The sequence below is a fragment of the Gracilinanus agilis genome, chromosome 2 (genome assembly GCF_016433145.1).
Source record: "Gracilinanus agilis isolate LMUSP501 chromosome 2, AgileGrace, whole genome shotgun sequence".
Lineage (NCBI taxonomy): Eukaryota > Metazoa > Chordata > Mammalia > Didelphimorphia > Didelphidae > Gracilinanus > Gracilinanus agilis.
Window position 1 is genome coordinate 58,482,401 of NC_058131.1, and position 10,925 is coordinate 58,493,325.

The 10,925-nt window shown below is 43.8% G+C and overlaps 1 protein-coding gene across 1 annotated transcript in view; it reads left to right on the top strand.

Annotated features, from left to right (window-relative positions):
• Positions 1-10,925, top strand: part of CIBAR2 (CBY1 interacting BAR domain containing 2) — a 197,352-nt gene that overhangs the window by 166,914 nt on the left and 19,513 nt on the right. Inside the window, exon 2 of the mRNA XM_044659400.1 lies at positions 10,467-10,725. Coding sequence (XP_044515335.1) covers positions 10,467-10,725 — 259 coding nt within the window. The remainder of the gene's footprint in view (positions 1-10,466; positions 10,726-10,925) is intronic.

Below are 10,925 nucleotides of genomic sequence, written 5' to 3' on the forward strand. Positions count from 1 at the left end.
CTGGAATGGTTTGTCATTTCCTTTTCTAGCTCCTTTTACAGATGAAGAAACTGAGGTAAATAGGAAAAACTGAAGCAAACATAAAGAAAACAATTGGGGTTAAATGACTTGCTCAGAGTCACCTAGCTAGTAAGTGTCTGAGGCCAGATTTGAACTCACAAAAATGAATCTTCCTGTCTCTGGGACAGGTACTCTTCCCAATGCGCCACAGAGCTGCCCCTGGCATGGGTCTCCTTGGGTTCCCGCCAACCTTCTCTGTTCTGCTCTCTTCTAACCCTTTATCCAAATCTGATTATGTTTTCAAAGTCCAATTCAAGTCCAAATTCCTCCTTGAAGCCTTCTCTGATGGCTTCAACTCAGTGATCCCAGGTACTATCAAGTCCCCTCTCTCTGCCTCTCATTTGTCAGTGAGCCTAAGCTGTTTGGTGTTTTGGTATCTATGCACGGCTTCACTAGCTAAAACGTGAGAAACTGATTGGAACCAGAGAATGCGGGTTCGAATCCCAGGCCTGCCATTCTCCACTTTGGGCCTTTCCAATTTATGAAATGAGAATGTTGGACCAGATGGACCTCCAGAGTCCCTTTCAGCTCTAGCTCTGATGCTATGATGTAGAAAGCAAGGGAGTTGGAATAAATGAAATCTAAGGGCTAATTCCCTTGGCCCTCTGAGACGAAAACATGGCAAGTGACTGATAAATGTTTGTCACTTGTGGGGTCCCACAGGGAATCCAGTCAGTAGCAATATCTCCCCCTTCACACACACACACACACCACACCAAATCTCATTTTGTACCTCTATGTATTTATCATTATCATTATGTTATCCTTATTAGACTGTAAGCACCATGAAGGCAGGAACAGTCTTTTGTAAACTCTGTATCAAAACACCCCCAGCTACAAAGCCAGCACCGCACTCTGCCCACAATAAGTGCTTAAGCAATATCTGTTGAATCAATGAATTAATGACAATATGAAGGAAAAGGCAGAATAGTATGGAAGAAATAAAGAACCAGGAGATTGGGCCCCTCTCTATTACTGACTAGCTGGGTGACCTTGGGTAAAGCATTTCCCCACTTTGGGTCTTAGCTTGCTTTTCTGTAACTTGCCAGGATTGGATGAAATGAACTTCTTGCTTCCAGCCTTCTTGATCTACTGAAGGTTTTGGAAGTCTCCTCTAAAACAATAAATAGGGGGCAGTGGATTGAGAGCTAGGCTTGGAAAGGGAGGTGCTGAGTTCAAATGTGGTCTCAGATACTTCCCAGCTGTGTGACCCTGGGCAAGTCACTTAATCCTCATTGTCTAGCCCTTGCTGCTCTTCTCCCTTGGAACCAATATATGGTATCGATTCTAAGACTGAAGTAAATGTATTAAATAAATAAATAAAATGATAAATAGAGGGGTAGTTGGAAGTACAGTGGGTAGAGCACCAGGCCTGGAGTCAAGAGGACCTGGGTTCAAATGTGACTTCAAACACTTCCAGCTGTGTAACCTTAGGCAAGTCATTTTACCCCAATTGACTAGCCCTTATTGCTCTTCTGCTTTGGATACTTAGTAGGGATACTAAGACAGAAGGTAAGGGTTTAAAAAAACACTTGTTACATTTGCATGTAGCTTTATGGTAATAAAATGCTTCACATATGTTATTTCATCTGACCTCAATGACAGCTCCCGATAAGATAAGCAGGACAGGGGCTATTCTCCCCATTTTCCAGATGACTCAGTAAAAGGCAGAACAAGGGCTCTCCTGAATGCTAGCCACTTGAGGAAGCCCTTGCTAGGGTGGCTGTGCTTAAGAAAGAATTCTGGATGGACAATCAGAAGTCCCAGATTCAAGTCTTGCCTTTGCTATGTATTAGTTTTGTGACCCTTGGAGAGTCTTTTCCTCCTGAACCTCAGTTTATCTAGAATAAGAGGGGGGTGGGGAACTGGACGACCTCCAAGGACCCTTCTAGCTTCAAAACTGTTTATATAACTTTAGCTCTGGGTCCTTTAAGTCCAAATCATTGGATGCAAATTGTTTTCTGTAGCTTTCTGAGAACAAAAGACTTCCAGTTGTATATTATGCCCAATAATTATTCAAAGGGTGCCTACTAGAAGATTTAGCATTTTAAATGACAAATGCAAATAACTTTCTTTCTCCAAAGCAACTTTAGGCCCTAGAGAAAAGCTGGAGAAATGGAAGCCTCAGCAGGGGGCACTATTACTATTCAGAATTACACATTTCATTTTCCAAAAAGTGAATAAATAATGTCTTACTGCAAGGTTCAGTGAAAGCTAGCTTTCACTTGGGGAAGGTGGTCACTTGAACCATACATAGAAGCCATATAAGCAACTCTCCGGTATTGACAGGATGCATTAAAAAGAAATCTGTCCTGGGCTTTTAGTCCAAGGTTGGCTATTTTTCTCTCTGTATGACCTTGGGTAAGTCACTTCCCTCTCTGAGGCTCAGTTCATTCATCTCTACTTTGAGAGGGGTAGGAATGATTTATATTTAAGATTCCTCTTGGCTCTAAATCCTACAGTTGTGATTAAGAGGGCAGCACATGGACTTGGAATGAGAGGACCAGAATTTTAATCCTGACTCTGCTGCTTACTTGCTGTGTGACCTTGGTCAAGTCAACAATTATTAATTGCCTACTATGTGCTAAGCACTGTGTTAAGCAACAGGGATATAAAGAGGTCAATGCCCTCAAGTCCTTGCCTTCAAGAAGCTTCCTTTTTTTTTTAAAACCTTACCTTCTGTCTTAGAATCAATATTAAGTATTGGTTACAAGGCAGAAGAGTGGTGAGAGTTAGGCAATGGGGGTTAAGGGACTTGTCCAAGGTCAGATACCTAGGAAGTATCTGAGGCCACATTTGAACCCAGAACCTTTCATTTCCTGGCTTGGATCTCAATCCTCTGAACCACCCAGTTGCCTCTAAACCCTTACCTTCTGTCTTAGAATCAACAGTATCCATTTCAAGGCAGAAGAGTGGTAAGGGATAGGCAACTGTGGCCAAATGACTTGCCCAGGGTTACACAGCCAGGAAGTGTCTGAGGCCACATTTGAACCCAGGATTTCCATTTCTAGGCTTGGCTCTCTAACCTCTCAGCCACCTAGTTGCTTCTCATTCATTTTAATTTATTTTTTAAACCCTTACCTTCTGTCTTAGAATCAATAGTAAATATCGTTTCCAAAGCAAAAGAGTTGTAAGGGATAGACACCTGGGGTTAAGGGACTTGACCAAGTTCCCACAGATAGGAAGTATCTGAGGTCAAATTTGAACCCAGGACTTCCCTTTCCAAGCCTGCTTTCTATCTACTGAGCCATCAAGCTGTCTCTACATCCCCCCACCCCCCAAAAAAAGACATAGAGGAATAGTATGAGATAAGGATAGTTAAGCAAGGCTTTGAATTCCAGACTAAGTAAGAAATTTGGATTCCACTTAATAAAATGAATCCAGTGAAGGACTTTGAGTGAAGGAGAGCCCCGACCAGATAGATCTAGAATTGCATTTTTAAAAGGGGGGAGGGGGCAAGGCAGCTAGGTTCCTCAGGGGATTGAAAGCCAGGCCTGGAGACAGGAGGTCTTGGGTTCAAAACTGGCCTCAGATACTTCCAAGCTGTGTGACCCTGGGCAAGTCACTTAACCCCAATTGCCTGGCCCTTACCCCTCTTCTGCTTTGGAACCAATATTTGGTATCAATTCTAAGACAGAAGGTAGGGGTTTAAAAAAATAAATTAAAATAAAATAAAATAGATGAGAGGCAACTGGGTAGCTCAGAGGATAAAGAGCTAAGCCTAGAGGGCTCAAATCTGGCCTCAGACCCACCCTCACTGTATGACCCTGGGCAAGTCACTTACTTAATCCCAATTGCCTGGCCCTTACCCCTCTTCTGCCTTGGAACTGATACTTGGATCAATCCAAAGACAGGAGGTGAGGGCTTAAAAAAAGATCCGTTTGGCAGTACAGTCAAGCATGCACCAGAGGATGGAAAAGTGTGGGGAAAGGAAGCCTTGTGAGGAGGCTGTTAAAATAACCCAAGCAGGTGGTGCTGAGGGCCTGTTTACTATGGTACCATGCTGGCAGCAGAGGGAGGAGAGAGGAAGGGATGGAGAGGAGAGAGATTGCAGAGACAGAGCCAACAGTACTGGGTCATTGTGAGGTGGTTTTACTGTGTGCCGGGCATTTGGGGGCAAAGAGCTGGGGATGCAAACACAAGCAAGCAGAGCAGCCCTTGCCCTGCCCTCAAGAAGTTTACATTCTACTGGGGAGGCCAGAAGTCAGAGAGAGTGGCGTGGGGCTTGAGCTTCGAAGGGACCAGCCGGTCAATAAGCATTTATTAAGCTCCTCCTGTGGGCCAGGCAATGTGCTAAGTGCTGGTGGGTACAAAAAGAGGCAAAGGGCTGACCCTGCCCTCAAGAAGCTCCTAGACTAATGGGGGAAACAACAAGCAAACAGATATGTACAAACAGGACTAACAGGAAATAATTAAAAGAGGGAAGGCACAAGAATTGTTTAGGGAAAGTTTGCTATAGAAGATGGGATTTAAAGGAAGCCAGGGAAGCCAGTAGGTAGAGATGAGGAAGGAGAGCATTCCAGGCTTGGGAGACAGCTAAAGAAAATTGCCAGAGCTTGAGGCAGCTAGGTGACCCAGTGGATAGAGGGCCAAGCCTGAAGACTGGAGATCCTAGGTTCAAATCTGGCCTCAGAAACTTCCTAGCTGTGTGACCCTGGGCAAGTCATTTGACCCCAGTTGCTTAGCCCTTACCACTCTTCTGTCTTGGAACTTATACTATTGATTCTAAGACAGAAGGTAAAGGTCTAGAGGCAGCTAGGTAGTTCAGTAGATTGAAAGCCAGGCCTGGAAATGAGAAGTCCTCGGTTCAAATCTAGCCTCAGATATTTCCTGACTATGAAACCTTGGGCTAGTCACTTAACCCCAATTGCCTAGCCCTCACTACTCTTCTGTCTTGGAATCTTTACTTAATATTGATTCCAAGACAGAAGGTAAGGGAGAAAGAAAGAGGAAGGAAAGAAGGAAGGAAGGGAGGAAGAAAAGAAGGAAGGAAGGGAGGAAGGAAGGAAGGAAGGAAGAGAGGGAGGGAGGGAGGAAGGGAAGGAAGGAAAGAAGGAAAGAAAGAGGGAAGGGAGGGAGGAAAGAAGGGAGGAAGGAAGGGAGGAAAGAAGGAAAAAGACAATATGAGTCTAAAAAGAAGATGAAAAGAAAATATCTGGAATCAAGAGATGGAATGTCTTGTTTGTGGAATAGCCAGGAGGCTAAAGTCACTGCATTGAAGGGGCCACATTGGGGAATGAGGTGTATAAGAAGAGTGAAAAGGTAGGAGGGGGTTAGGCTAAGAAGAGCTTTGAATGCCAGAGGATTTTGTATTTGATCCTGGAGGTGATAATGAGGCACCAGAGTTTCTTGAGTTGGGGGTGGCATGATCCAGTCTGCACTTTATTCAAATCTCTTTGGTAGCTGAATGGATAACTGATCAGAGTGGGGCGAGACTTGAAGCAGGCAGACTCCTCAGTGGATTACTGCAATAATCTAGGTTTGAAGTGATGAGGGTCTGCACTTGTGGGCTGGCAGTGCCCAAGGAGAGGAGCTGTATTCAAGAGCTTTTGTAGAACTGAAGTCAACAGACCTTGGCAATAGCTTGAACGTGGTGAGGAGGGAGAGAGAGTAAAAAGCTGAAGATGACACCTAGGCTGTAATTTCAGGAGACTAGAAAGGATAGTGTTATCTTCCTTTCCTTACCTTCCATCTTAGAATCAATACTATGTATTGGTTCTAAGGCAGAAGAGCAGTAAGGGTTGGGCAATAGGGGTTAAGTGACTTGCCCAGGGTCACACAGTTAGGAAGTGTCCGCGGGCAGATGTAAACCCAGGACTCCTCATTTCTAGCACCGACTCTCAATCCTCTAAGCTGCCTAACTGCCCCCCAGTTGTCTTCTATTGTAATAGGAAAGGTAGGAGCTGGGGAAGGCTTAGGTAGAAAGATAAGAAGTTCTGTTTTGGACATACTGAATTTAAGCTGTCTACAGGACATCCAGTGCAAGATGTCTGAAAGGCCATCGTGAGGAAGTGGCCAGGAAGTAACCTGGAAACTTGGATCCTGGCAAGATAAGATGAAAGCTTACTCATTAAAGCTGGTGGACCTAGAAATGGAAACCAAGGTTCTGATGGGAGTGAAGTGACAATGAGGCAGAAAAGTGGCTAGGGAACTGGGGTCGAGTGACTTGTCCAGGGTCATAATACTAGGAAGTATATGAGGTCATCTTTGAACCCATATCTTCCTGTCTCAAGGCATGGCTCTATCCGCAGGGCCACCTATCTGCCCCTAACACTAAGGCTTTAAGAATGGGAAATGAGGTGAATCGGGGGAGGTAAGGAGATAACGCTGGCAAATGTGAAAAGAAGGAATCTTTTTGGGGAGACAAGAGAGTCCCTTCTGTTTCAGATATGTTGATTCTGAGATGCTCCCCCAATAAATAGTGCCAGTAGACAGCTGAAAAATTGGATATGCCACAGTAGTGGGCAGCCCTTCCAGCTAGATGTTTGAATGTGGCCACGTGTTTTCTGCCTGTCTCCCTGCCTGTAATCACTCCTTGATAATGTGGCAATGAATGCCATCAGCCAGATTCTATGGCAACTGCTTCCAAATACATCAGCCTCAGAGGACTGGCCTGTGTTACACACCAACCACCTTATTTCTTCTTCTTTTTTTAACCTTTACCTTCTCTCTTAGTATGAATTCTAAGACAAAAGAGTGGCAAGGGTTGGGAAATTGAGGTTAAATGACTCACCCAGGATCACACAGCAGCTAGGAAGTGGCTGAGGTCAGATTTGAACCCAGGTCCTCCTGACTCCAGGCTTGGACCTCTCCACTGTGCAATCTAGTTGCCCCCCACCAACTACACTATTCCATATCACTTCAGGTAGACAATCCCCAAATCCTTTGTACTGAAGAATGACAGAAGGGATTATGAGATTTGAAAGCTGGAAATGAGCTTGGAGTTTGTTCTTTTATTCTTTGTACCCATCCCCTCAGCACTGGCACAGAACCTGTTTGTCTTGTTGTCATCGTATACCTTGTTCTTCTGGTTCTTCCAGAACTTCACTTCACTATGCATCCGTTCTTCCAAGTCTTCTCAGGTTTCATAGTATCTCTCAGTTTGTTCCATATATGATCTTAATTTAGTTGTTTCATTTGTATCTAACTCTGTGGTCCCTCCTGAGGTTTTCTAGGCAAAGATACCCGAGTGATTTGCTATTTCCTTCTCCAGCTCATTTGACAGGAATCTGAGGAAAATAGGGTGAAATGACTTATCCAGGGCCACATAGCTAGGAAGCATCTGAGGCTGGATTTGAACTCAAATCTACCTTAGGCTGACTCGATACCCTATCCACTGAGCCACCTAGCTGCCTCAATTAATTAGTAGCACTTATTAAGCATTTAGGATGTGGCAGGCACTATAACATGTAAGATCAAAAAAAGGAAGCTAGAATCAGGATGTGAAGAGTTTTAAATACTAAAAAGAGGAACTTGTATTTTATCTTAGGTAATACTCAGTCCCATTTGATGGATAAAGAAACTGAGATGCAGAGAGATGAAGTGACTTACCCAGGGTAACATAGCTAATAAGGGTCAGAGGCAGGATTTGAACCCAACACCTCCCATCTCTGTTCTTGGGAAGAAATGTTTCATAGGCAGAAAGCTGAAGTGCAGTCCATAAACCTTTGGCTTTTCCAGCCTATTGTTTACCATTCTCTCCTGTTGCTACCCTTGCACTTAATTCTCCAAGTATCAAAGCATGTGTTGGCTTAGTTTGGAAGGTCTTTTATGTCTTTCATGGAATTTTTCTCTTCATCTTATGCAAGAGATTAGCTGTACATAAGTTGCAATTATCTTCACGGTGGCTTGCTGTGAGCACTCCAGTGTCAGATAAACAAGGATCCTGTGAAATCGTTTCTTGTCGCCTTTGAATGTCGGTTAAAAGTCCATTCTGCCAGCTCCTTGATTTTCCTCTCCAAGAACCTCAGAGCCATTTCTTTTAAACCCTCACCTTTTGCCTTAGTATCTATCAATGCTGGGTATCAGTTCCAAGGCAGAAGAGAGGTAAGGGCTAGGCACTGGGGGTTAAGTGACTTGCCCAGGGTCACACAGCTGGGAAGTGTTCAGAGCCATTTTTCTATTTCTCAGCCCCTTCCTCCTGACTTCTGGTTTCATTTATAGCAGGAATGCCAGCATTGACACAATTCTGGTCCTCCAGTAGAATGAAAATTTGTTAATGAATTGGACGTGGATCTCACGCTTAGGTTACCAACAGCTGGTGGTATAATCTCAGTCATTAGATGTTAGATATAATCTTTTAAAAAAATGAATCTCTTACCTTCCATCTTGGAATCAATACTAAGTAGTGGTTCCAAGGCAGAAGAGCAATAAAGTCTAGGCAATGGGGGTTAAGTGACTCACCCAGGGTCACACAGAAGAAGTGTCTGAGGTCAGATTTGAGCCCTGTAGACCTGGCTCTTCATCCACTGAGCCATCTAGCCGCCCCAGATATAATCTTTAGAATTAATGTAAAAACTATATACATAGTTCTTAGCTTTCCCTGCTCCCTTTCCTTTTCCTCTACTCCTATCACTACACAACTGGAAGGGAACATACAGGGTTAATGTCCTCCCAGCTTCTTTTCTGAACCATCTTCTGGATCATCTCCACCATCTTGTAGGTTCCAAAACTTTTTGTTGTTGTTGTTGTGTGTGGTGTTTTTTTTTTAATTGTTTGCTTGTTTCATGAATTTCCATGGCCAAAGAAGGCATCCCCTGGTGGCCAAACTTTATGATGAGCCCCTCCATACTTATTTGGGTCAGGCTTTAGACCATAGTGCAAGGGCTTACCAAGACTATACTTAAGAAAGTTAGCTAAGGGGACAGCTGGGTGGCTCAGTGGATTGAGAGCCAGGCACAGAGACAGGAGGTCCTGGGTTCAAATATGACTTCAGATACTTCCTAGCTGTGTGACCCTGGGCAAGTCACTTAACCCCCATTGCCTAGCCCTTACCACTCTTCTGCCTTGGAGCCAATACACAGTATTGACTCCAAGATGGAAGTTAAGGGTTTAAAAAAAAAGAAGAAGAAAAGAAAGTTAGCCAATATGGTGGATAGAGCACTAGGCTATAATCAGGAAGACCTGAGTTCAAATCTGACATTAGATACTAATTAGCTGCATGACTCTGATAAAGATACTTAACCTCTATCTGACTCAGTTTACTCAGTTTTAAAATGAAGATAAGGTAATCATGAGGATCAAATGAAATATAATTATGAAACACTTAACATAGCACCTGACATAGAGTAGGCATAAGGAAACAAGTATCTTTTTTAACCCTTACCTTCCATCTTAGAATCAAAACTCTGTATTGGTTCTAACGCAGAAGAATGGTAAGGGTAGGCAATGGGGGTTAAGTGACTTGCCCAGGGTCATATAGCTGGGAAGTGGCTGAGGTCAAATTTGAACCCAGGACATCCCATCTCTTGGCCTGACTCTCTATCCACTGAGCAACCCTGGAAACAAGTATTTATTAAGTTGTCCTCCTTCCTGATGTCTTGCTTGCTTGGGAGAACCCGCCAGAATTGATCCTACACTGACAGTTTTGAGACCCCGGAATCACCTCTATTCCTTCCTTGATGAAACTTTGGTTTTAGAATTACTGTTAGAACGTGCGGTTATCCTTGAGAGGGTTAAGAAAACACTCTCATTAAATGTTCACACTAATACCTAGGAGATAGCAGACTAACTGAGGAAATAGCAGTTTTGATGGGGAGATGGAAGAGTAGTAATTTTGGAATCCAGAGCACTGGGGTCCTGGATCAATGGAGAAATACAGATGGGATGTTTTAATTGGAGTTTAGTGCTGCTACAGGACAAGAAAGGGGAGCCTAGAAACCTACAAGATGGTAGAAGTGACCCAGAAGATGATGCAGAAAAGAAGATGCAAGGGTTATTCCAAGACAAACCTCACCTACTTTGCAATTCTTCCTCTAAGAGTGACTAAAAGGAAGATGAATTTAGATCTTTGTGGGACAAGCGTATAAAAATAGTAAAGATTTTATGAATAAATTCTGATTGTGGGGGAAGAGAGAGAGGAGCTAAACTAAAGAGAGGATTGTTGCTCCTCTAAGAGAGCTTAGATGATATCATGAAGAGAGCATTAGAGGGGCAGCTAGGTGGCACAATAGATAGAGCTCTAGGCCTAGAGTAGAGAGGATCTGGGTTCAAATCTGGCCTTAGACTTCCTGTGTCTGTGTGTTTCTAGGTAAGTCACTTGACCCCCCCTTGCCAATCTTCTGTCTTAGAACTGATACTAAGACAAAAAGTAAAGGTTTAAGAAGGGGTGAAAAAGAGAACTGGATCAGGCAGGACCCAAGTGATGTAGGCTCTAGTCCCACTTCTGCAATTGCCATCTATACCAGCTCGACTCTCTCCACTGTTTTCAGAGACAGTCAAGTCCGAGTGATGGAGAACACAGTGAACAACGCTGAGAAATACTTTGGCCAGTTCTGTGTGCTGTTGGCTGCCTACACCCGGAAAACAGCCAGACTGCGAGATAAGTCAGATCTGCTCGTCAAGCAGCTACTGGATTTTGCCAACACTGAGAATCCTGAAATGCGAACCACCCTGAAGAACTTTGCAGAGGAGTTGGCCAAGGTGCAGGATTATCGGCAAGCAGAGGTGAGGCCCTGCGCCCTGTCCAAAATGCCAGGTTTAATGAACTGCCTACCTAGAACACAGTGAAGATGCAATATAATTCCATTCAGAAAGCCAACTGAATGCAAGGCACCAGACTGGGTGCTAGATATATGTACAGAAAAAAAAGGCCCTCAAGGAGCTCCTTCCTTCCTTCCTTCCTTCCTTCCTTCCTTCTTTCCTTT